A 27,550-nucleotide genomic window follows, 5' to 3' on the forward strand; every position below is an offset into this window, starting at 1 on the left:
TTATTTTCACTTAACATTAAGATTCTGTTTTGCCATAGACAACAACCAGAACAAAAATCAAGAAATTATTTTTGAAGAATATTACAACAACTTTTCAAAATAAAACGTGAAACTTTGTGGACGAGTGAAAGTTCTCAACTCTTTCAAACCTTGGAGCATTTCCACTTGCAGAGAAAGCCAGTTCCTTCACAAAAAACAGTTAGTTCCTGCAGGATATTTTAACTACTCAGGAGAGAAAATCCATAGGGCTATGCTAATTCAGAGAGGAAATTTATTAGCTGTTATGAAAAATCAGATAAATCAATGACATGTGGGAGAAAGCTTGAAAGTTTTAGACTAAAGTGGCTTTTGGGCTGGTTTTGGTTCACTGGCCTTTTGTCCCATCTGCAACTGTTATAAGGATCTTAAAAGTACAAGATGTCAGGCCACTCAGATTTTCTATATCTATTTTTCACAGTTTACAATCAACTGACAAGAGATTTCACAATGACAGAAGTTTCCCTGTCATGCTGGATTGGACCTAGCTTGGGTCCAGTCCAAAGATGACAAGGTCTTCCTCTACAACACCTTCTTTGGCTACAGGTATCAGCACATTGTGTGCTACCCTCTGTTGGGACAGTCTTAGTGTTGGGTTTTGTTTCCAAGAAAGTAACAACAGTCCCTCTCGGGTCTCGGGTGACTTTTCCTTGTCTGGTTTTGGACAGGTCTTTCAAAAGCCTCCTCTGGGGTATCTGATAACACGATTGGAACTGCTCTGCTATAGGCTATATAAAATTAGACAAACTTCTTCATTTCACCAGCCAACTAGGAATTACTCATCCCTTTCGGATAGGCGCACGGGAATCTCCAGTAAGTACAGGAAGAAACCGTAATTACAAGGCAGACTTGCAGAACTTTCGCCTCGGAAAGTGCAGCTTTGCTCACTAAACCCACCATACCCCACGCCGCCGGCTGCCACACGGGCTGAGACTTGCGATGCCACACGGTCAGGGACGAGCAGCACCGCGGGGCTGAGGGAGGGCACCCTGGCCCCCCACCCCTCTTTCCCCCGGGTGTACCTGGCCAGGGAACGGCGTGCTTCTCCCACCCGACCCGCGGCCGGCAATGGACACTCCGCAAGCCGCGGAGCTGTCTGCCAGCGGGAAGGGCCGTTTGCCAATAACTTACTGACGGCGTACCGGAGCGCGTCCCTCCCTCTCGGCCACGGCCGCGCCGGTGCTGACCCGGCCCTTCCCGCCGACCCACCCTCCCACCGCCCAGCTGAGTGGCGAGGAAAAGCATGGCCTGACCCCCAGCCCCGCATCCCCAACTTTCTCGCTCGCCTCTCCGCCGCGGCCGCGCAGCCCCCGCCCCTCGGTGCCGGGGGGAGGCAGGCACCGCCCCGCGCCCGCCGCCCGGTAGCTGCCGGGAGGGAGATGCTCGTTGTCACTTTCCCTCTTCCCCACGCACCGCCCCCTGCCCTCCCCCCGCGCCCGGCGGCGGCGGTGCCCCGTCCCCCGGCGCCGCGCTGCGCGCTCCCCGCCGGCAGCAGGCAGGGTAGGGCTGCGCCGCCGCCCGCCTCCGCCCGCCCGCCCCCTCCCCCGGCATGGCCGGGCGCTGAGGGGCGCCCCGCCGCCCCGGCTCGGTTCGGCTCGGCACGGCTCTGCCCCGCCGAGGGGCTCCGCGCCCAGCCGCCCGCTCTCCTCGCCAATGGTCCAGAGCGACATGTCCAAATCGCCTCTCAGCCCGGCGCAGGAGGTGCAGATGGAGCTGCTGGACAACCCCCTGCCCGCGGCGGCGGCAGCGCAGGTATCCGGGGGGTGATAGGGTTCGGCCGGCGGTCCGGGGCTGCGGCGGGGCGGCGGAGCCGAGCCGGGCCGGGCTCGGAGGGCTTCGCCCCGAGGCAACGGGCGGCAGGCTGGGAGCGGCGGGGAGGGGAGCGGGGGGTGGATGCCGGAGCTCCGCGTCCTTCAACTTCGGGTCCCCGCCATCAGAAAAGTTTGACGGCTCTCCTGAGGCGCCTGAAACCCCTGTCCTCGCCCCCACCCCAAAATGCCATTTAATTAGCACGCACAGTGGGATGCTCTGTGCCATAGAAGCTTCTTAAGTCACCAGAACCTTGCAGTTATCTGGAGCGGTGGGTATGTAAGGATACGTTGCTATTAAGACGCTCTTCCGCGCATGTATGTATTACTCACAGGTTAAGGCTATTTTTCCCTGCTCCGGTAACCTGTTGTATCTGTACCTGATGCTTACTACACGCTGCTGAAACCTTCCTCATCTGTTACACAGGCTGGTAACAGACTGTGTTGACGGGGGAAGGAGATTCAGGCTGGTTGTCGAGCAGGATTTTTGGGGAGACTGAAGGTGTTGAGCACGCTGCAGATTTAAGCTGCTCGATTACCGTGCAGAAGGTGGTCGTACAGTCATCTCTGAAATTTTAACAGCTCGGTCCACGTGCACTGTGTTCAGGTGGAGGGAAGAAGAGAGGGGGACAGGGTATGGGTGTTTGCGCACTTGGTAAAGACTTTGTATTTTGAAAGGTGGTTCCTGTTTAATATATGAATGTTGCATAATGTCTTCGAGTTTGCAATAGTTGGCTACAAAGATCTATGATGCTATTTTTAAACCCAGTAAAAGGGTGGTAAAATCTGATTGCGTGCGTTTTAAATTACAAACATGCTTGTTCTCGTTAGGACAGAGGTTTTTTTCCCCTTTTGGGGTGGCAGCTTTTATTGCCGCTGCCAAAGCTATTTGTAATGCTTTATTTTCTTCGAGAAGGTGGTCCAGTTTCACCACAGAAGTGCTTGATTGCTAGGGGAAAATGCTGTCAGTCTGTCAAAAGACTCGTTAATTGATCTTTACTTACTGGGGACAGCAGTGACAGCAGAATGAAATCCAAGCACTGAAACAGAGACTAGGTTAAGCTAAAAATGAAAAAGTGTCTCTTTGGATGTGGATTTGACTGCAGCCTCCAAGTGCAAAACAGACATTTCAGTAGGGCCATATGCTTTGCAAGCTTCTCCAGAAAGCAGTGGCAAGGCAACTAATTTCTGACCTACAAATCCCGCCCTTTTTATATCTTTCAGCCCTAAGCACAGAATCGGCAACTGTCAAATCATATGGTGCCTCTCTGCTGTGGACAAATGTCAAATACTGATCATAAAATTGATTTTCACCCCTCCTTTTAACTAGCAATAAACAACCTCTGTTTAGGGAGGCAGGATAACCCATGTTTATTGTGTTTCAGGTGAAGTACTTTTATTATTTTATTAAAGTGGTTTCTGAACACTCACAGCCAAAAAGATCTGTTTTTTTGTGACAGTAATGCTGCAGCTTTTCAGTTTAGGGAATATTTTTCAGTTTTCAGAACCAAAGCTATTAGCCAACACAAGAACTATGTCTTCTCCATCTATACAGATTACAGTCGTACGTAAACATTTGGTGTAGAGGAAATAAGATTATGGAAGCAAAATAGCTTTTTCTCTGAATAATAATGTTAGTTAATTCCTTAGCACGCATTGCATCAAGAGACAATTATTCTGATCTGAATTTTTGCTCCATTAACATGATTTCCAAAAAATCAGTATTGTAAGATCTTACTGCATTAGAACATACACTGACAAGAGGAGGCTTAATGAGAACATGTGAACCATCAAGTAGATTGCCTAGAGGTACTTCAGTTATGCCCACCGCTGTATTTTTCACTGAGGTACTTGAGTATCAATCCTAGAAGCATTTCATGCCAAGTTATGCGTCAGGAAAAAAATCCCACCCAACATTCGAGCTTATGGAGTGATATCACTTCTAAAAGTATTCTCTCTGAAGTGCTGTTTCTGAGAATTATGATTTAGCAAAACGTAATTGAAGAGCCTTTGTAGAGTTGTAACAAGCCTCAAAAATTCTCTTATCCAAGAATTTTACTTTTTGCAAAGCTGAGGATTTCTTTTAACCTGGCTGTACATCACAGTCCATATCTTGGATTGTGCCGGTCCATCGATTTTGGCCAAACTTGTCACCATTTGGCAAAGGAGTGAATATAGTTAACGCTCTGGAAGTAATTACTCTTAAAAGGTACCAAATATGTCAAATATTCCTAGATAGTTTTGTTTCTTATTTTTGTAATGCACTTTCCTAACAAGATCTGAAAAAACAAAAAAATCCCCGTAGGTGCTGATGGTCACAGTTACACCCAGGGAAGTTCTTTGCAACAGGGACAAGGTATTGGTGCCTTATTTCTGTGTTAACTAAAATTCCATTACATTTAGGTCGGCATTACTGTAAAACACATGGTTCTAGGTACTCACTGTGATCCTAGTCTGGATGAGGTTGTGGTATAGTTTAGATGTCCATTTGTTTCCAGGCAGTTGCACATGCTGACAGTTACATTGTGGAGTTGTTCACAACATCCACATAAGTCAGTAACAATCGGTGCATTTAGGTGTGGCTCTCCTGTAATAAAATCAGCATTTAATTTTTCTGAAATCATAAACCAGTCAAACTGTTCAAACGCTTTGCTGTTTGATGATCAGTATCTGTCTTTTAAAAAAACAACTCCAGTCCTCTTTTTAATTATTTCGAGAACCTCTGAATTCTAGGAAGTTGGATTAGTAAAACATTCAATTTAATAATTTTATTTATCTCAGATGCTATGCTGATTTGTTTAAAATATATTATGGGATAGTATATTAATACCTTTCATGGTGACTCTTGGCCTCCTTTCTTTTCCCTTCCTTCCATGTAATTTTTTTTCTGATTCTACTTCAAAGTTCCTCAGTCCCCAGAAATCATTAGATTCAATTTCTATTGCTATTTTCTCATCATAAAGCTTCCTGTGTTGTGTCATAGGAACAGTCATAGCAAATCAGATCAGTGAATTATACTAGATGTTTCAAAGAAAACATAATGAAACCTCGTATCAAGCAACCGCAGACTACCTTGTGGAGGGAGACGCTGTCTTACCCTGGGTGAATTCTTCCCCATTCCCCATCATTATTTTCCTCCTGTTCTGTTTCTTGCCTTCTTATGCATCATCTGTCAGCGAAGGCTCTAACAACCTGACACATTTTAAATGAAAACAGTTCTCTCTTTGATTGTTTTCTTCAGCTCTTTCACTCACATTTAGATTTCTTTGTGCCCCGATACTGTTACGTGCTCCCCTCTTTCAAGTCTAAAGGGCTCATCATCTCAGGAGTGCTTGGCTCCATTTGGGTGGGTTGCATTGCTGAAGGCAGACTTCAGGCATGGGGCTTGGGACTTCCTTCTGTACTGACTGTGATAGATCTCAATGGGAATTTTAAAGTACATTGATTGCTGTGACTTCAGAACATCAGCTTAGTTACATGGCCCTAGCACTGACTGTTGTCCTTGCTGGATCTCCAGCTACCTTTTCAGTTGCACAGCACCATCCCCTCCTTCCCTGTCTTGTGGTAATGAGGAATGGAAAGAGTGGCTGGAGATTTATTCTCAGTAGATTAATCACACTGCCCTCTACTGCTGTCTTTCAGCTGAGCTGCTTTAACACAACTTGTACCATGTTTGCCTATTCTTCAAGTAAAGATTTTGCAACAGCATATTTCCCCAGTACTGGCTTGCAAGAATACTTTGTAAGTGATAAACAAACAAAATTTATATCCCTTTGCTTACTTAAATAAGGACCATAACCATTCATTGTAGAGGCATGGGAGGTTTTACTCCCTGCTGGCAGCATCCCTAGAATGAGCCAGATCCAATGTGGCTCAATGGGGTATATACAAATGAAGAAGAGATGAAATCAAACTCCATTCATTGGACTTTCTCATGGTCCTCAGCAAGAGGTAGTATTTTCACTCCTGATGTGGTAGCCCCCTTTCAGTGTTGTACTCCCTAGTGGTAAAAACACATTTTAATACTTCTCCACTAAATAGAGCCCTTCAGGTTTCAGCTGTTACTTTGCTGGTGGCAGTTCTTTGCTCTTTGGCTTTATCATTCATTGTCCTTAACTTCATCAGTAACAGGTGATCTTGCATGCTCATCACTTCCAGAGACATTTATTTGCCTCTTGAGTATTACACATCATCAGCATATATGGTCTATAATCTTTGTACTTTAAATTTTCCTAGCGTGTAAAATCCCTTTGAAACAATTCAGCAGTTTCAGTTCTAACTTAATTAAATATCTGGTAACCATCTTCTACAGACAATCTCTGGTTTTGTCTTGTTTTGTCTCTAGGTTGATAATTACAAACTCTTAGGGATGAAGAGTTCCTGTACTCTTCCAAGGCTGGCTTCTCTGGAGTCTCAGCTGTTTTTCTTCTGCTTCTGTTAGACAGTTCTTTTCTGTGCTGGGATAGAAGAGATTCAAAATAATGCAAAGCAACCAGAATCAGCCTTCTTGACCTCCAAGGGCTTGCCTTAGTCTCTGTTGGCAAGGCAGCAGACCCTCAGGAGAGGGAAGCTTGCCGACAGTTGGCTGTTGCTTTCTGTCACAGAGTCAGATGTCTCTTTCTGTTTGCTTGTGTAAGAGGAAAACAGGGTAGGGAGAAGCAGACACTTGCCTACAGCTGTAGCTGCTAGTCTTAAAAAGCAGCAGGAAGTGGAGTGGGGTTTGACCATGAGCTTCAACACCTCCTGCTGTTGCGTGTTCCTGTTTTGCTGAGTTGCAAACAGATATCTCCACCACTGGCATGACGGGTTGATGTGCAGCAGATTTGCACCAAGGTGGGTTCCCATGCCACTGGAGAAGAGCAGAGCAGGCCAGGTCCCCTGCTACTTGTCTGGTGGGTGGAAACTGCCAGGTGACCTGGTCTAAGGCCAGGGCAATAATGCTAGGATATGGTTTAGAAGTGTAGGAACCATTGAGAACTGGGCTATTTCTAGCTGCAGTACTGGCAAGGCTTTACCACAGGCCAGCACAAAAGAGCATCAAAGATTTAACCCTGTTACAGATTTCTCAGCAGATATGTGTTTTCTTTATATATGGAGGAGAATGGAGCATCTGTCAAATATTTATTTTTGGATTATGTATGCAGACTTGGAAAAATAAATTATTTGGTTTTTCTTTTGTTTTGGGTGTTTTGTTTTTTTTTTTTGTTGTTTGGATGGATTTTTTGATGTAGGTGGGAGATTTTATAAACGGACTGTGGAATGGACTTAGCAGACTCATCGTTGTTGATTGTGAGAATTCCGTGATCCTCACTTTGGTAGGATTCCTGAAGGGAAGTCTTGGCTCCTCTGAATTGTGTCCTGATAGTAAATGGTGTGTGTTTGAAGAAATATGGGTTTTAAGACCTAACCTTGGGACCCTTCTCTGCTATGGGAGCATGAATTTGTGCTCTTCAGGCAACTTCTTCACTGAAGAAATGGCATGGGGCTGCACTGGTGCTGATTGTGTAGGATGACCTGAAACCTTGGTCCCGAGACAGAGGCAAGCTAGCATATATCGCTGTGTCCAATATTGCCACCTTGTCCCCATTTCCATTATGGAATGGAGCTATGGAGTGCTGGGAAGCTCATCACCAAGGTCTATATACATCTTCCAACCCTTATCTGTACGGACAGAAGGCTGAAGACATCTCAGTTATGAGATTAGTGTGGTTTGTGAAATATTCATGTCTCTTTCTGTAGCTGACCTTTTATATCCAAAGACATGCAGGCTGTGTTACTTGAATGCAGGTATGGAGGTTTACAGTTGTGCAGCCAGTGCTGGAGGCTACACCACCCAGTAGCTGGAGGGCATCGTTTCTGAGTGGTGGCAAGCCTGGCCATTGACCAGAGAGGAGGGAGGGCTCAAGAGGTTTGACCTACAGGCAAATGATGTTGCTTTGTTGTAAGAAATTGATTAAATTGGCAATTACTTGTATTTCCAAGAGGTTTTTGAAAGGAGCTGGAAGTGCAAGTTCTGCACTGTCCTGGCATACTATTCTTTGCCTGGGACATGGGCGTTTTTAAATATCTTTTAAAGCTTTTGCATGGGACGGACAAATGGTTAGTGTATTCCTTAATTTTTGACATTTCTAGCAATCCTTTTGGGGGGGTCACTCATTTCCTTTACCTTTAGGCATTCTTTTGAAACTTGAAATTGGTCATGGTTCATCTGAAACGGTGAGGCCTCATCCCAGGTCTGAATTTTTATTTTTCTGTCTCTGTTCTCTCCAGTTCCTTTCTTGCATCAATATTTCTATTCTGGGACCTGACTCTACTCTGCTACCCACATATTCTACACCTTTCCTTTTTCCTTTGAAAGAGACCAGTAGGATAGTTTTTAAGAGTTTAAGTTTGCCACTGGCTCTATCAGACTCAGTGACTGGTGCTATTTTACTCATTATAGTTAGTAAAGATTCAGACTCAACCCTGTCTATACTACCCTGCTCTGATGTAAAATACTGCCAGTGTAGTTACTCTTGAAGGGCATTGTAGGACTTGTGAAGATCCATTCCCTGGTTGTAGATAGTTGGTCATTTTTAAATGTTTCACATTTCCTCTTCCAGATGATAGCATTTTGCCTGCAGGGATAAACCATGCCTTCTGTTTGTTGGTTGTGTTAGAGGATTAAATCTTACGGGTGCACGCTTCTCATGTGTTGAGGCAGAATCTCATTAAAATTAAAGGGTTTTGCGGAGCGACACTGATCTCATCTGTTTGCAATAACAAGTAATTGTATATGAAACTGTTAATTATCAGGAAATGGCTGTGCATGCCTCTAATGCTTCATATGATTCCCATATTTTGTTTGATTAGATGGGCTGAATAAAGGTTTCACGATGTACTTTCACATCAGAGTTGGAAAGCGGAGCCTTTCTTTGCTTTATTAAGACTTTGTTGATGAAATGCTTTTTACGAGATTACTTGATAGGGCTTGCTTTGGGCTTTTTTAAGGTTTCACATTGTCTGCCTGGTATTTTAAGAAGCTGTAGAACCAAAGTGTATGTGTTGCGTTTCTCATCTCTGGCAACACAGCCAATTTTAAAAGAACTTCACACATCTGACTAATAAACCAAGCTATAGTTTTGATCTTGTAAACACTTACATGTATCCATAACTTCGAGACAGGTGTTCTGCTGAAATCCAGTGGGAATGTTCCTGTTCAGCAAACTTTTTACATAAACAGTCTTGTTCGCAGTGCTGGAGTTGGTTGTATTAAAATTAGCTGGGGTGAGTAATGGTACGCCATAGGCAGCCAGTCATGATGGGTTTTGAGACTTGCTATTGGGCACTGTATACTGGGGTGCAGAGCTGTTCGGTCCCCTGTGGCTGTTCTGTTAGGTAGAGCTACTGGATAGGTTGAGAAAGACTGCCCCGTGTTGCTGCTTTTACTGGCCAATGTCCGCACGTCATGATTCAGCCCTTTATTTTTAGCTACCTAATTGCAGCCAACTGCTGCACAGAACACAGATAAGGCAGCTAATTTTAATATGAAAATCACAGTAACATATTGAGTTCATTGTGGAAAAAAAAATTCTTTTTTGTTTTCCAGAATTGAAAGTAAGATTATTTGTATTTATTTTTTGTACAAAGGTCTTGTTCTCGCATTAAGCTCTCATGGAAAAATACACTCAGAGAAGCAAAACATAATGAATGTGACAGGATGAGTATTTCTCATTCTCCACATGACAGAGATATTTAATATTATTTTGTTTAAAGTAAAAATCTGTTTTATTTATGGAAGACATCTAATTTTTAGAAGAAAGTTTCAGGCATTTCTATCTGTGGGAATAATCTTGAGAGGCCTGGAAGACAAGTGTAATCCCAGATTAGCATCCTTTAAAATACATAAAAAGTCCTCAAATCCCATTTTACTCACTTGCCAAAATTATCCCCCTTTCCTCTGGTTCAGAGTTGGTCTGTGCACAAAGCAGCTGTAAAACTGACTTTCCCTACACTGAGTGGACGTGGCCTGCCAATGTGTCAACTGGGCTTTTTTTATATTTAAAGTTAGTATTTAGCTTGTGCTCCTGAATAGTTTTCACTTGTGTAGGACTAGAAAAGAAAGGTGCACGCCTCTGTGCGCACACATGTGCACACACAAAAGAAAAATATCTGAAAAATCCCCAAGGTAAACTTCAGCTGGATCTGCCACGTGATCTTGCCCCAAGTAAATATTTTTAGGTGTTACTATGCAGGTACAAAAGTGTGCATTTTATCTGTGCTTGTAAATTGGTTTTATTCTGCTCGTGTGTGTTTTATCCTCATCACTCCAGACACAATCCCTCTTCTGCCTTTGTAGTACATTTTTGCATTATGAAACTGAACACTATGATTCTGTAAATAAAAAAAATATTGTTAAAACTGGGTGCAGGCACAAGAATTTGACTGTGCAAAAGAATATGTGTACATTTTTTCTAGTATCTCCTTGGGGATTACACAGTCCTATCCTGGACATGAGTTATGAAATAGTGTAGGTAGTGTGAACTTTATGTGGCTGCTCTATATTATTGAGCTGCTATGTGAATGTTTTGAATAATTTATTTGTTTGTAAATATATTTCAATATTCTTCTATTAAAAATTGGAGAAAAGAGAATGGGACTGTTGGCAGGTAACCTCAATAAGAAACATTTTTAAAAGATAAATTTTTATTTAAAGATATTTTATTTGAACACTACTGATGTCAAAGATACTCTTTATGTATTTTACATAGCTTATTATCATGTTGTATGGAATACTATATATATTTTTTAAAATGTTATATTGGGTGTAAAAAGATGGTTGTCCTAGAACTGTGTATTCCAACAGTAAATGGAAAATATTTTTAATAATTTGCTGGCAACAGTTGTTCTGATCTAATTTTTAGTCTTATAGATCTATGAAGACCTTCTGTTAGTCATGGATCTATGAGTTGTTCTGTTATCAAAGATCCCTTGTAGAAATGCAACCATGTACATTCATTCCTCATTCAATTTTCATTTTACATGTTGTGACATACTGGGTTACGGTTCTAAGCTCATCAGAAAGTCATATTTTCATCCCTCATACCATGCACCATGCTGATTTTTATACATTTCTGCCCTAACCAATGCATTTGTATAAAAATCATATGAATTTGGCTAAATATATTTCCCATAAATCCATATTTTGTGGAGAAAATCATTGCTTTTCTTGTTAGTTTAGCGACATAACAGATATTAAATAAATCTTTGCTGAGAATTTTGCTGTCAGGCTGACAGATCTATAGTTCCTTGAGTCATGTTTTCTAACAGATTGGTGTAATATTAGATTTTACCCAGTGCTCTGGACTTCCCTGGCATCAACACTAACATTCCGGGTGCAGCCTGAGATGGTTCCTGTGTGTCTGGTGGGGGCAAATTACCTGAAATTATCAGTTTGACACATGATCTGAAATAAGCCGTGGTTACCTCTTGTCCTCCTTGGCTGCTCTTAAATTGAAAAACATTCGATCATATCTACCATATGTGTTACTGTTATGAGCTACAGGCCGTATTTTGAAGTCTTGATCTTAAAAATCTGGCAATATGACACCTTAAGCACGCCTCCGAGCCTGTGCTGGAGCCGACCCTTCCCAGCCATAAGAACTGATGGGGTGCAGCCCCAGAGCTCAGCGTGGTGCACTGAAGACTGCCCAAGCCCCTAGGACACGCTTCACACACCTGAGCAGAGTTTTATCCCAGGGTTTGCTGTATCCAGGCCAGGTTGTCAGGAGGGTTGAATTGTAACACATCGTAACTTTCTCCTTGTGCCTAAACCCAGGAGCAACAAGTGGGTTAGGGCCAGAACTGGCAGTGTGATGGAGATGTGTGGACTTGGAATTCTAGGGGATAACAGTGGATAAATAATATAATTTATTAACGTAATGTTTTGAGATATCAACACACTACTACCTGATTACCGCGATGGTTGTGGATTTTTTTTGTTGTATATTTTAAGGACAACAATGAGATTTCTGTAAAGGAATTTTTATTCTTGGGAAAAGGATTGTGAGATAGTATGGAGGAAGATATGAAATTACTTTCTGAAAATTTAGCATGGAGGCTGGTGTTTAGTTTGGTGGTGGGTTTTATTTTTTCCACTGAGTTATTGTGGAACTCAAAAGTTCAGTGCTGAACGCATGACGAGAGCTAAGACTGGGAATAGTCCAAGGCAGACCTTGAAAGTGAAGACAAAGACCCTGTTTATTTCAGGAACTGTGGGAGGGATTTAAAGACAGGAGACGTGATCCAGGGAGATGGATTAGTAAAATGACCTTTACAGCAGCATGCTGAGTGAGGAAAAATAGTGCATTTATCAACCTCAAGGAAAATAATGTTTGAACTACAAGACATGATTTTGTTGTAAGCTTAGATGTATTTAAGCAATGAGACTGCATAGGAAGGGCTTCATGTAGCTGGGCAGAAAAAAACTGTGAGATTTTGCTGTACCTGGGAGGGACACCCTGGAAAGGGTCTGAGGAGGTGACATGGCACAATTTACAGTCACCACAAAAATAAGAGGCTGCAAATAGCATCATTTTAAGCTCTGTTGTGTTTGCTAGTTTGGTTTTATTTTTAATGATATTTATTGATGGTCCATATTAATCTCACAGAACAAATAGTTTTTTTAGGGTGGTCGGCCATTTTCTGGACTTCTAAACCATAGTTCAATATTTTTTTTCTTCAACCATTGCTTTCTCCTGCTGTCTTTTTGATTTCCTCATAGATAAAAATGATGCTTTGCTTTTAGTCATATATTATCACCACCTACAATTACCTGAAATGAAGTTGTAGAGAGATGGGTGTTGGTCTCTTCGCCCAAGCAACAGATAGGACAAGGGGAAATGACCTCGAGCTGCTTCAGGGCAGGTTCAGATTAGACATTAGGAAAAAGTTCTTCACCAAAGTGGTTATCGGGCACTGGAACAGGCTGCCCAGGGAGGTGGTTGAGTCACCGACCCTGGATGTGTTTAAAAGATGGGCAGATGAAGTGCTTAGGGATATGGTTTAGTAGAGGACAGGTGTTGTTGGACTCAATGATCTCAAAGGTCTTTTCCAACCTAGTGATTCTGTGATTATCCCTTTTTCAGTTAGATTTTTAGTCCTTTTTAAATTGCTATACTGCTTTTATTTAGATCAACTTTTTTTCCTTGGCTGGAAGATTATATCCAAATCAACAAGTTGTTGGTCCTTTCTTGCTCTTCAGTGTTCCCTCAGCTGACTTGGCTCACAGCTGTGATGTACTGGAGAATGCCCCAGTATGTCCTTTTTGAGCAAGTTTATACAAACCAGTTGCAAAACAAACTGTTCTTTTATAATCATTGTGACTTTCATGAATAATATTATAACTACACAAGTCTATAAATATTTCTCTGAACCTGAATGAGAAAAAAACCCATGAACTTTTAAGGCTCGATTGCCCAAGCCCTAGTTGTGTTGGTGAGCACTTGCACACATAGTCCCATCAATTACTTACTGAATAAGTGCTTATTAATTGACTGGAAGTCAATCTATCTGAATCCCTGACGGTACTGAAAGTTTTCTGTGAAGTAACACTGTTCTTCTAATATCTTATCTTCTTCACTTATTTTTTTTTTTATTACAGCCTTACGGTAAGGGGGCAAGAAGAAAAAACCGATTTAAAGGATCAGATGGGAGCACATCATCTGACACAACCTCTAACAGTTTCGTACGCCAGGTATGTGTTTTTTTGGCTTTTGAAAGACTGGATGACTTGCTGATGTTAATGTTCAAGTAAGTTTTTTTTTTTTTGTAAACTGTCGAATTAGAGTGATATTGTAGCCTGAGAAATAGCAGAAGTCTCTGCCAGCACAATGAAATATATTTGATTGCTATTGTTTGAATCTTGGCAGAAAAATACTTCCTCACTTCTTATTCATTTCCATGTATAGTAGTTGTCATTATTTTTGTTACTCTAATGCCATCAGGTGATTAAAGCTGGAGGAGGAGGCGGAGTCTGATTGGGAGTGCCTAAAGTATCAACATTTGTGAGAAAGCATCAAAACCCTACTGATCCTCAGGGTTTTCCTGCTTAAAATATTGCTGTGTGAGGCACTGTTAACTTGGATACTTTCCTCCCACATCCCAGTGTTATTTTAAGGCATGGGTTGGAGGGGAAATCCCTGGCAGCATTTTTCTCCATCACTGATGGTAAAAGGCCTGTAGAGGATGAATTGGTGCCTACATGTCTTTTCCTCAAAGGAGGAGACCCAAATGGAGCTTCATAAGGATCCCAGACCACATGTGGGTGCTTGGACGTACAGCTCAATCTGGTCAACAGAGGTAACAAGAAGTGCAGGGATGGCTATTCAGAGCCCATCGTGGTCTTCAGCTGCACCACAGTGCTACTGAAGCTGTGCTATTGTGGAAGGAGAGTGAGTTTCGATGTGGTTGACAACAATTGGAGACCATGATGGGTACCCAGAGCATCTCCGTGACTGTGCTTGTGCAGACTGAAAAAGTCTTTCATGCCCTGCTGATTTAAGCCATAGTTCTGCCAATTCAGACTTCGCCATCTTTTTTGGAGGGGTTCTGGAATTCAGGAGGTTTCATTGTAGATTTTCATTTTGCTGTAAGCAGGCACCAGACCTTCTCTACTGGCTTGTCCTGTGTTTCCTCCATCTCAAAACATTTAATGATTCCACTGCTGTTGCATCGGTTGTATTGGTACACATCTTCTCTGTGCAGAATTCTCTTGCTTTGTCCTGCTGTGATCTTGTTACTGGTTTTTGTGGTAGGCTGTGGATGTGATATTTCAGCTTCTGTTGGACACAGTGTTAAATATTAATAGATCATGGGAGTTTTTCAGTGGCAGTAAACAATATGAAAGTGTAAATCTTGGATTCATAAATCACTTATTTGTCACTTTTTTTTTTTCCTATTTAAAAATACTCCCAAAAAAACCCCAACAGTCCAAGTAATGGTTGGGACCAACAACTGGATCTCCCATTTCCAAGGAATCTTTGCGAGTAAATCTGTGTGGTGGTTTTCTTTAGCTCCTCATGGATGGTGAATTCAGTCTGAACATTTTTAGCAGAGTATGACTGTTTATTTTACACTTGCTACACATGGTTCTTCACCTTTCTTATTTACCTAACAGAGGTCTGAAGTTGGTCTCAAGTATCTCTTCTTGCTGTTGTGAGGGGGAGAAGGGCAAGGAGGTGGATCATAAGACTGCATACAGATGTTGAGGTCGGCTCCTGTAGTCAGAGGAGATGTGGTTGGCTCTGTAGACTGTGAGGCACGATTTCTCAAATCTTGAAAACAGACAAATGAACCACGGTTGGTGAGATACAGTCTAATAATGTCTGTATCTTTCTCAGGGCTGTAAAGGGAGCATAAAGCTCCCTCAATCTACCTCAAGTATAGATTTTTACAGAAGAGTTTTATATATTTCTCTGAAATAAATAAAAAATTATTAGTTGTTGAAGTGATATAAATGAAAAGTGAAATAGGCTTCTGTGAAAAAACAGATTTAATAGATTGCTGAACTCAGTTTTTAAATGTTATTGCCACTGAAGATAATGAAAGGATGTTAATGGATAAGTATGTTATGTGAAATTGTCTAAAATAAATTTTAGAAAATCATCACAAAACATTTCTACTAAGTAATGTACACGCAGAGCTGTCTGAGGTGTAGGAGATGTATAAGTCTCTCCTCATTGTTGCTGCTGAGAGGTTTCTTTCAGAGCTTGGCCGCATCTTCAACAGCCTGTCCTGCCCTGATTCTCCTCCTGGGACAGCTTGTTTTTCTCCCGCACTAAGGAAAAATTGCCATCAGGCTGACCAGGGTGCCCAGCACCCCAGATGCTAAACAGAATGGGTGCAGTCACTTTCTGCTGGCTCAGTTGCTATGCCCTTCCCAGAAACTACCCTGGTGCTGTGTCTTGCTTGTCTCTGTCTTTCTGGGAGGATGTTTTACATGCTACAAATGAACATAACTGTTTTGCCATAACTATTTATTTGCAGGAGCAAAAGTGGCTCCAAGGATTTGGTGTATCTCCTGGGATGGGTGAAAGCTGCAGAAAAGCAGAGTGGACAAATGATTCCAAACCCAGTAGAATCAATGACATAGCCATTTATTTTCAGTTAATTTATTTTAGTGCTGTCTTAAAACCAGGAGGTCAATTTTTTTTGTAAAGGGGTCTGTGGGGCTTTTTTGGCAGTGGTTTTGATCTAGATGTGGAATACACACAGCCTGTTTGTTTCAGCAATGCTTATGGTGCCTATAGCTGCCATTTTTTCCCTGTGACTTCTCTTTTTCCTCCCTCATTTCCTGTCTCCCTTCACATTTACTCCTTAAGTTGTCCTGCAACTTTTATGTGTGTCTCCACAAGTACTCCCTTCTGCACTCAAGAAGGAAAGCTGGGATTGTCCTGAACATTTATTGCTAAGTTCTGCCTATGTACCTCATAAAGATGAAGGAATGTTTGGAAGGTGGTTTTGCGTCATATTTAGCTGACCAGCCCTTATAGTGGGAGAGCTGTAAGAGGTATCCAGGTTCTTGTCATAAGCATCGATGGAAAGTGGATGTTTCCAGGCAGAGAAATTCATGGGTGCTGGATAAAAGAAGACAAATGTGTCTAGTCCTAAAGAAATGTTGTAAATGTGGAAGGCAGCGGAGGTATTGTGCAAGAGCAAGGATGTAGGATTCAGTCTTTGGAATCCAGTGAGCTGCTGGCCATTTAAGTTAAAGCTGCTGCAGGAGGGAGGGAGTTAGTGTCTGTTACACTGACAAAGCCTTATTGTGTCTGCATTTAACTGTTTCCTTAAGGACATATGCACCTCTGGCTCCAGCATGTACCTGGCAAGTTTCCTGCAACGCATACCAAGTGCTACAGTAGTAAAAATAATGCCAACTTAGTTTTACTTGAATGAGAGAGAACAAAGTAACATTTTATTCAAATTGCTTGAAAATTCCTGCTGTTGTATAAAGATAAAGAATTGCGCTCTGCATGGCCCTGTGTGCAATGAGCTTTTCCATTTAAATCTGTTTTTCAGAGTGCTGAAATGGAGCAATTGTATATAAAAGAAGCATTAGACTGAAGTAAAAGCATTTCTATACATATAAAATGCACATTTTAGAAAATGTTCTTTTCAGTGCAGTTAAATCTCCTCTGTCCTGTGAAGTTTGTCTGTTGGTAAAGACTTTTATTTTTGTCTTTTACTCCTGACACTGTAATACCTGTGAGATTTTAGGAGAAAGCTTTGGATCATGTTCTATTTGATTGTTACAAAACATTGTTGTTTAGTTTTGTCTCCAGAATATTGTTGATATTAGATCTTAGAATAATACCAGCAACTTGATCTTCCTTTCCTTTGCCAGCAGCTATTGCTTGACTTTTCAGTAGCAAGGAAGAATTTTTTTTCACCTCTGTTGCGTTGTGAAGTTGTGTTGGCAATTAAGCAGTGTATGTGGAAAGCAGAAGCATCATTGCACACCAATCAGCTCCGAGCTGACTTTAACCAGTTGTCTTTAGGGAGCTACAGAACACTGCATTATATATTTTCATTATCTTTTTTGAGCTTTGGAGTGATAAGCAGCTTGCTCTTAGTGTTAGCTATGAAAGACTGAATTGGATCTGATCTCTACTTGCTGCCATTTTGACTGATGCGTGGTAATGATTTTGTTCCCAAGGGCTTTTTCAAAATACGGATCAGACAAAATATTTTGCAGACAACATTATGGCACTTCCCAGCAGCATTATTTTAAGCAAAATGCATGTTCTGATAGCATTACATATTTTGTAGTTGCCCTTCTGGACCTGTCTTTGTCGAGGTTTTATTTTGAATCCTAATGATTAATCACAGAGGCAGTCTAAGTTGTTGGGATTTTTATGTATTGCAAAGGCAGATTAGATTGTGAAATAGACTGTAGACTATGGACTGACTTACTGAAATATTTAAGGTTTTACAAATCTGGGGGTTTTTTTTGCCTATAAATATTGGCTTGATGCCTGTTACACTGTGTTCACTCAAAAACACAGCTATAAATAATTATGTAGGGAATTCATTTATTATTCTTCTACTTTCCTCTAAGGACGATTGCCTAGCTGTGCAATTACCTATTGAATTTTATGAATGGCAAAACTAAGTTTTGCACTAAAAAGTGATTTGAAAATATTGACTTAGTTTATTGTTCATAAACATGCCTCTCAATCTTGAGTTCCCCAGAGAACTGGCCCATGTCAGAAATGTATTCCTCTTCTTTTAATTGGGGTTGTTTTGTTTGGGTTTTTTTCCCCAGATATTGAGAATATCTTTTATTTAGTTTTTTTTTTCTTTTTTTACATGAGGGAAAGAGATTATGCATTCAATTCAGGCATGCAGCCTGCCAGTGCCACAATGCATTTACAGGCTGAGCCATGAAGAGGTGGTTTAGACTTGGCACAAGTATTAGCTTTGGTCTTAATGCCCAGGACTAACAATCTTATGCTAGAAACCTGCTTATTCTTTCTCTGCTAAGACTCTTCCTGCCTCTTGAAGATTATGTGTGAGCAAGATTGTGAATAGCCAGAAAATCTGAATAAATAATTTAAAAAAAGAAAAAGAGCTAAATTGCAAATTAATACATTCTTACATTCTTTGTGTACCTCTGATTATAAGACATGTTTGGCTTGTGGAGAGAAAAGGAGCTTTTCAGACTTGCATTTGGCTTTTACACATAACAAAATGAGGTGTGTCAGAAATTTTTAGAGGTATTGTGCAAGCACTGAATGTAATACACAAAAATGTATACCTACTGCTCGGCTTAATTTTCTGATCTTTTATTTGTGATGCTAATGTCTGGGCACATTTTGATAGGTTCAGGTTTTTTCTGGTCTGATTCTGCTGGTTTCACTGAAAGCCACAGTAGTGATACTTGTGGCCAGTGCTTGCTGTTCTGGTTGCACTGAAGCCTTGCATAAGTGATACATCCTAGAAGATCTGTTTATTTGAAAAACACCGAAAACGTTATCTTGTGGGGGTTTAATTTAGTGGAATTGTGGCACTGTCTGTACCACTGTGTTCTTTTGGCATTAGTGGGAACCACCAAACTTTGCTGTTAAGCCAGCATGTCACCTGAAATCCTGGGCAGGCAATGTAGTTTTGGGGGATATGCTGTTTGTATCAAGCTCTGTTAATTGTTTTTTTAATCAAACCCACTGAGCCTGTATTTGTTATGATACAAAATTAGATAATGTCTCTAGTAGTGCTAGTATGGGAAAGCAACTATGTCTTATGTATTTCTTGTTGTGCGAAGTATACCAAGTTCACAGCAGAAGAGTGGGTGAAGCACTCAGAGCAGTGAAAGGATTCATAAGAATATGTCAGTTCAGCTGTTGATGTAGAGTTTCATTCATGGCTGATATCTCAGTTCCTCAGTCATGGTAAAAACTAGTTGGACGGGGAGTAGGAGTAGGACAGCTTTTAGAAGATGTCTGGATTGAGAGTGTGTGGCTGGAGGAAGGAGGGGTGGAGGGAAAAGAAAGGGCCCTTCCTGATGGTGGCGGTTGTGGAGCGGTACTTTGGGCTCTGTAGACATGGGAAAATCACATTACACTCATTCAGCTATAGATTTCCTCAGCTGTAGTAAGGGTTTGAAAAGTCTCCTTTTTTGGCCTGGAGAGAATAGAGCAGATGCCCCTATAAAGCATGGGATTTTGGCACGCATGACTGGAGGGGAGATGGCTGAGAAAAACCCAGCGGAAAGGAAGTTCATTTGCGGACTTCAATTCTTTCATGGGCCCTTTTTTGCCTCAAATGGTTTCTAAGAATAGAAATCAAAATGCTGCCATGTGTTTAAAAAAACCCCACATACCCTCTAACCAAAACAAACAGGCAGAACATCATAAAGCTCTTCTTACACGTCTGTTTACTCTTCTTGTAGCAGGGTGTGAGAAAATTGCAGGGGGTACAACTAAATATAATGCTTTATTAAAAACTAAGGGATAGGAATCCTCTTTATAGCCTTGAATGGGTGTACATGTTTGATGTTACTTTGCCTGCAGCTGAAGTAAACACATCCGTTTCTGAGCAGCCATGGAAATTTTGAACATGGGGCTCATATCTGATGGCTGCTGAGACAATTGCCAGAGTTGCTTTTGAGTTTGCTGAGATGATGGGTGAATCTTGCAAGATGTCTGAAAAGTGAGAAGATGGGGGAGATGTGAGCTGTGAATTGGGAGGTGGCATCCCCACTGGTGGCAGCTGTTGGACCTTCTTTGGCATACCCATTGCTGCTCTCTCTCATGTGCCTCCTAGCTATGTGCTTCTCCTCTGTATCTGTCAGGGAGAGGAGAAAAGGGCCTTTCCAGGTGCTGGGAACTACCACAGCCTGCACTTAAGCGTGACAGCATTGGATGCATCCCTTTGTAGTGGGGCATTTGAAGGGCATAGCAGGACTTGTGCATCTCTGAGCCCCGTGGGATTCCTGCAGGAGGCAGTGTTGCCTCCGTGCTGCAGAGGAGGAGGATGCAAGAGCTCCGCTGATCAGGTACTCAGGGCTGGGAGGGTTTTTAAACCTGCAAGGCAAACTGATGGAGGTAAAGCATAATCTTTATAACTTTTCCAAACATAGACTTTTCTATCATAGTGCATGGCATAGGGAATGAGAAGAAAGCCTTAAGTCTAACTGTGTTTTTAGGTTTTCTCCTCACCCAAATTACCTTCATGACTGGTGACTGCTCTCTGGTGTTCTGTGTCTTGTGACTTCATGCTACTCCGAGTGTGTTTTGCATGAGCTGAACCTCTCAAAGCCTTACAGCTCTGCCAAGAACCTCCTTTCCTATATTTGCTGGTCTTTTGAGTGGGGTATAGCAGGAGCTCCAAGAAAAAAAACAACCCAAAACAACTCCACAGTTGTAAACAGTTAAGATCAAAATTAGGAAAAGGATTGAATGAGAATCAAGTATTTTGTTTTATTTTGTCCCCTGCTTCTCCCAAGAAATTCACTGTGGTTTCTGGTTCTCGTGTGCAGCATTGTCTTACTCAAAACAATGATTTTGAACATTGTGGTGAGATGCAAGGTTTATTATATGGTATCATAGATGTCTTCTAGTTAATAGTGAGCACAGACATACAAAGTGTCTGCAGTGGGACATGGGTTCCAATATATCTATTTAATTACAGCTAATGCAAAAGCTGTCAAAAATATTTTATGAACATAAATGCAATATTTTCACAACATTTTCTTACAGCCCTATTTAGATGGAGTAGATTTGGTTTAGGTTTATTATTAATAATTTTTTTCATGGAGTAGTCTATTGGATTATTTTTTTTTAACAAGGCCTTGAAATTTGGATATTTTGTTTAGAAATAAGATGTTTCAAATCACTTATTCAAGTTTATAGGAATATGTAAACGCACCATAAACATAGCAGCTGCATTGGTTCCTTTTACAGAACAGTAAATCTGCTGTGATTTGGTCATTTTAAACTTTGCATCGATAGGTTTGCATTTATGCTGTATGGTTTTGATTGGGAGAGAATGCCTAACACAAGGGAACAGTTTGGTCCTCTGTAAAGCAAATGTCATCTTCTGCTGCAAAATGCAAGCAGTTTCAAGGAAAAATAACTGCCGGCTGGCAGATGTGCAGCAAGCTGCTACAGTTTCTCTCCAGCATGGAGCCGGTTTGCTCCTAGTCCCTGGCAGGGCGCAGGGAGTAAAGAAAAATACTTTGCGATTAGCCAGGGGGATCTATTGAATCTTTTCTCTTCCAGGATACCTCACCAGTATGTTCCTGCTCAGACTCAGGAGTGTTTGGTTTTGTACCTCACTAAGCAGTTATGTTGTAACATATACAAGTGCCATTTCTGTCCAATTAGTCATGAAGTGGCCGGTTTTACAGGAGGGAGCTGGCTTCTCTTGGGCTATGCGTTCAGACAGTGCTTCCAAAGCTAACTATCTTCCTGAAGATTTGCATGTTGCTTTTTTCATGTGATCTCACCCAGGCTTGACTTTACTGGAATATCAGCTTCATTGGAAAGTTTAGTGGTCCACTGCTTCTAAACCAAACTGTAAATCTCCCAAGGAATTTACAACAGAGCCTTCTCCTGGGTATGAACTGCGGAGTGCTATCCGTGCGAGCACAATTAGTGGGCGTGCTTTTTTTGTTGAATGTCACATAATATTTTAGTTCCCAAATATCTCTGGTCTGAAAAATAGAACCTGAAGCAGTCCTAGGTATGAAAAACTGCAAATCTACCTCTCCTTAAAATCTGATGTTATAGGACATCTGAATTCTTCCACGTTTGCCAAAGGTCATTAATAATCCTGTTAGGATGCATAGTATTAGTTCTAAGCTCCACATAAACCTGCATTCTCCTATACGATAAATGAGTGTCATCAGATGGTTTACTTGTAGGATAATCAAGCCCTGGGTAAGAAACAGAATGAGTGGGGAGCTGAAAGGGGGGGGGCGAGGGGGGAGTGAAAAGGGGGGAAGTAGATCTATATATAACTTTGATATCTTTCTTCCTCTTGTCTCTAGTGGTATTTTTGAGTTTTCAGCTGTTATGCAGATTGAACCAGAAAACATTTCTGAAGTCTGGAAAGGCTGTTACAGGATGAAAACTAGACTTCTGCTTTCATGCCAAGTTAGCTGAGATGCTTCGTCTTTTATGTTAGAAGTACAGCTTAGCTTTAAGCCATGGCTCATCAGTTGACTGTCCAAGCTCTGCTTATCAGATTCTGCTTTTGGAGGGACTGGGCTGAAGGTAGGCGCCACTGTTCCTGTAGAAACAGTGTAGCTGGGTTTATTTTTCCTACAAACTATGAAAATTATAGTATATATTCAGTAATCTCTCCTTACTGCTTTTCTAAAAACATGTTATTGCATGCATAGCTCTCTGAAAAATAAATTGTTCTTTGTCCACCTTCTTTGACCTTACTTACTTTAGTGAAAACAGTAATGTGTGAAGGAAATGTTTGCTTATAATAAGAAAAGTTTAAAGATAATTTCAGTCTTGCCCTTGAAATAATTGCCAAGGAAATTGCAAGAGTTAGTGATGGAGTATAATCAGAAGTCAGTTGGTTTTACACGTTTTCCTAGCATTAACTACAATTTGTCCATCATCTGCCATTTATACTGAAATGGAAATATGATGCTATCCTAAGCTGTTTGTATAGTTAAATAACACACTAAAATAATATGTTAAAATAAAATTTCCCATGCTTAGGAGGAATGCTGTTTGCTCAAACTCCATAAGCAGTTAGAAGATACTGAGGGGTAAAATTTTCAAAATCTTCACGTTCCTGTTATTATCTGAGCAAAGCGAACAGTATTTAAAGTGCTGTTACAGACATGACAAAGAAATGAAAGCACATTAATTGCTTTGACCAACTATTTTGTTACTGTACTTTGAAATCTGAGTGTAGAAAATGAGTCAACACTCTACTTAATAAGTAAGTGTGGTGATAAAGTGTGGTGTTGAGATAAAGCCTCCAAATGAGATGACACAGCCAAGTGGAAGAGAGACGGCATCGGTTTGAGGCCTAAGAAGCAGTGATTCATTGGAGATAGTCTGGAAGAATTGGCAGTGTGCTGTGTGGGTTTTTTTAAGGAAACGACTGTGGAAGGTTTAAGATTTTTCTGATATTATTTGATTAATTGCTCATAAGCAAGAACTACTTAGACCAGTACTTAAATTTTTTGCGGATTGTTCAGCCTATGGGTGGTATTTATTTATTGTAGAAAGACTGAATGCACTTTCATATAACTCGAGTTTGCTTTGTTAAGTAAAATATCACTGAAGGTTTTGAACAGGGAAACTGCTTGATGGTTATAATTCTTTTACAGCAGTTTTGCAGAAAATTTTGGGATTACCACATACAGGTACTGTTTTAACCTCAAGAAGACCTATACACACTAGAAGTATGCAGTTTTTATTTGAACCACCACTTAGGTCCGTGGTTCATGTTTTAATCGTGTGGTTTGCCATTTTCTCAGCAGTGCAGCCCTGGATAGCTGAGACAGTAAAGCCAGTCACTCTGCCAGTGTCCTTGTGATGGACAGTGGGTGTGAGAAGGGCTTGTACCACAGAGTTGGAACTTCTCCCTTCCTCTACTCCAAGGCAAATCTGCTAATACCCATTTTACATCATGCATCTATCTCTTTGCATCTCTGATGCATCTCTGTCTTTGCATCTGTTTTCTAGTCCGTAGTTGAACTAGTCAGATGATTTATTAATCCTGTATTAAAACTTGTGTACTGGAAGTTTTCTGTTTACCACAAAACATGATCTTTCTTAAACCTGGGTTAATGTCTGGGGCTCAGATGCAGGCAAGGAAGCAGTGCTAGTGAATGGAAACTTTGCAGGGGAACTCCATGTGTCCAGAAGATATGCGATTACCAAGTCCTTGTCAAGGATTTGGATTCATACAGGCCTGAGTCCATGGTTTTCCTTGAGAGATGCAGAGGATCTGCTCTGCATTTTGAGGTTTGTAATTCCCATGTGCACTAAACTGGAACCTGTAATGAAAAGTGTTGCCTCAGGTCCGGATCTACAGACTCCTGAGCTTCTGCACGAACCAGCAGGTCTTGTTAGGATGATACCTGTGAAGAAGATTAATTTAGAGGAGTCCAAAATAAGTTTGTTTTTTTTTTTTTTTTTTTCCTTCTCACCAAGACAGTGGTTTTCTTTTTCCAGTCCAGCTCAAAATGCTCATGTCAACCCATTAGATTCCTTGTTTCTTCATCTCTTTGCACAATTGCACAGGTTTTTTCACATCTACCCAAATAGCTTTTCAAATAGACACAACTGTCATAAATCCTGCAGAAATCCTATTAACAGATTATGTGAGTTACTCTGTCTTGAAAAAGAGCCAAGACACGTCATCTTTCTTCCAGTGGGGCTGGATTTTTTTATTCCCACTAGCAGCTAGCATCTCTGGTGGCACACTTGAAAATGAATAATCTAAGCAACAACTTTAAAATGTGACAAAGTATTGAGAAGCAATGAATATTCTGTGCACTGCTGGTATTGTAGCTCCTAAATATGAGTTTATATGCAAATAATGTACATCAACTGTTTATGAGCCACAATCACATTTAATATAAACCTCTGATGAGAGGTATTAACTAATTTATGATAATTGTTAGTTTGCTCTTTGACTGCTCTTAAATGATTAATATTTTAAAATTTACACTGAAAGTTTTATCAAATCTGCTTGAGGTATATGTCTTGTGTTAACTGACAGACTCACTGACACGATGTGTGGTACGTTTTGTGGGCTTCATGGCTGTGGTACTGAATAAGAACAAGGTGCTGTGAGGGAATTGTCATCTTGGCAGGTGAATGCTTCAGAGTCCTCACAAATCCCTCAGGTCAGTGTAATGATTTATGAGCTATTCTTTACTTCATCATGGGCTTAATTCCATTTCTAAGAGGAATGGAGTTGTATTACCCAATAGTTATCTCGTATATGCTTAGCAGCCTATTTTTTTTTTTTTTAATGTCCTCTTGGAACTTGGCAAAGTTTTCTAGAAGGAAGTAGTAAATTTCCAAAAGATAGAAGTAATTCCTTTGTTGTCTGCAACCTAGCTTTTAGATCTCTGTTTCAGATCTTAGGCAATCAGCTAACTTTCAAGTATCTGTAGAATATCATCATCCTGGACCAATGGATACATGTTGTTATACTGGGATGGTTTATATACAGCCTGCCTATTTCCACCTGTTGTCTTCCATGCTTTTTGAAGACCCATGTCCTTAATAGGTTCTAATTTCAACACTTTTAAATTCCAAAATAATGCAAAAGTGAATACCATTCATCTCATACCAAAGACAATTTGAAACTTTGTGACAAAATAAAACACTCTGGTTAGATTTGCACTTAGAGTTCTCTCTAGAACCTGGAGACTACCTCTGAATCTGTCAGGACCATGTACTTACTTACAAGTATTGGTAGTTTTAGAAATCTTGCATACTTCCAGTTTGATCATGAATATTTTAAGTAAAAAGGGGGTTTTTTTTGTATGTGTATATATATATACGCATATAAATTTTATATATAAAAAAATATATATGTATTTTATATGAAACTATAAATCTCTTTCTAATGGCCAAACTCCTGGCAGTCCCAGATGCACAGCAGTACAGTATCACACTTTATTCTTCCTGCAAATTTTCATGGTTCAGAGTGCAACTGAGAACTTACTTAATTGGTCCCAGTTATATGCCTGAAAGTCAACGTAGTGAAATCCAGTTTAACACAGCTTCAGAATTTAGCATTTAGTCTGGTATTCTTCTTTCTATCAGACATTGGCTTTCTACATTGGAAAGATTTGTCGTGTCAGTCCAGAGCTAAATCCTTAAACCATGCTCAGGAAATCCTTTGGTTTCCTTTGACATGTGATGTCATGCACTTTTTGTTATGCTACACCCTGTGCTTTTTCACAGAGCAGGGTTAGCTAAATCAAAGGCTTATTTCCAGCTTGCATCAACTGTATCTACTTTGGAGAATGCCCTATTGGTTCTTCCAAAAAATGGTAACTGGAGCCCAGAAACAGAAAAATCTGTGTCTTTGCTGCTTCATCTCCAGCTCATAACTGTAGCTCTGGATGTTTCATTGTTGATGTGGGGAAGCGTTTGTGGATGACTTGCATTTAGCTCAGAGTTATTAATCAGCAGGGGAAGGAGAGAAATGAAAAAAATAATGTAACCCACTGCTGCAATATTTGCTTGATTAGACGAAAGAAGAAAAGTTCATCCACAGGAACAGGTAGAGTCTGAGGTATTATAATTTTGGCAGATCTTTACTTCATTTGTGCTTTTATTACCTCTGCAGAACAAAAGTGCAGCACTTCCTCCCCCTGGCCCCGTTTGGGAAGGGAAGCAGTCCATCTGGGATGGCTCCCTTGGGGTTGCTCTGCTTTTACCACAGTCCTGACTGAAGACTGATGATGTTCAGAAGGTGGCATTGATCTGCTCCATTTTCTAATTTTTGTGCTGTAAAACACGAACTTGTTCAGACTTGCCACTTATGTTGGTCCTGCAGGCCATTTACACGAAGAGATAGACATTAGCTGTATGAAATCATTAACTCTGTTACAGTTTCCAAGATAGGTTTAATTTTCTATCATTGGGATTTTTGTGGTCAATCAGCATACAATTCTGGATCAATTTATGTATTGGAAAAGGAGAGTTCTTTGTTTAGGCATTCCTTCCTCTTACTGCCTGACCATTTGGTAGACATTGGACTTAGGGGAAATCCTATTCCTAGCTTATACAAAACTTAAACAGAAAGTTTCTAGGCAGACTCTCTTGGCAGCTCACACAGGATTTTATTTTTCATGTTAGAAAAGTTCATTGTATTTATAAGACTGGTATTATTCATGGTTTTTTAGAACACATACTTAAAGTCAAACTGCTGCAACTTACAGTTAATTTGGCTAACATTTACCTCTCTGCTTACTCTGAGTATCTCTCTGGGATTTTTGTCTACCAGCTCTTTATAAAGCTTTTTGAAAGGTCTCACCCACGTAGTTCTGCCAGACACGGAACAGGACCTTTACTTGGTCTTATTTGAACTCATGGTCCTTCCTTTCAAGTCTGTTTAACTATGTATGCATCATTAAATTCTTCTCTGAAAGTGGTATTTTAATGGTCGCTCAAGAGTTGGAAATACAATAGCCCTTATACTTCCAGTAAGACAGGATGTCTCAAAATACA

General features: G+C 40.8%; 1 protein-coding gene across 2 annotated transcripts in view; it reads left to right on the forward strand.

Annotated features, from left to right (window-relative positions):
* Positions 1 to 1,689: 1,689 nt before the first annotated feature.
* The window catches only part of CACNB2 (calcium voltage-gated channel auxiliary subunit beta 2), a gene marked incomplete at its 5' end in the record, with an annotated part of 258,460 nt that continues 232,599 nt past the window's right edge, over positions 1,690 to 27,550 (forward strand). For both annotated transcript variants that reach the window (XM_084280129.1, XM_084280130.1), the window contains 2 exons: positions 1,690 to 1,788; positions 13,486 to 13,578. In XM_084280129.1, coding sequence (XP_084136255.1) covers positions 1,690 to 1,788; positions 13,486 to 13,578 — 192 coding nt within the window. The remainder of the gene's footprint in view (positions 1,789 to 13,485; positions 13,579 to 27,550) is intronic.

Source organism: Gallinula chloropus (genome assembly GCF_964237585.1).
Source record: "Gallinula chloropus genome assembly, chromosome: 2".
Classification (NCBI taxonomy): Eukaryota; Metazoa; Chordata; class Aves; order Gruiformes; family Rallidae; genus Gallinula; species Gallinula chloropus.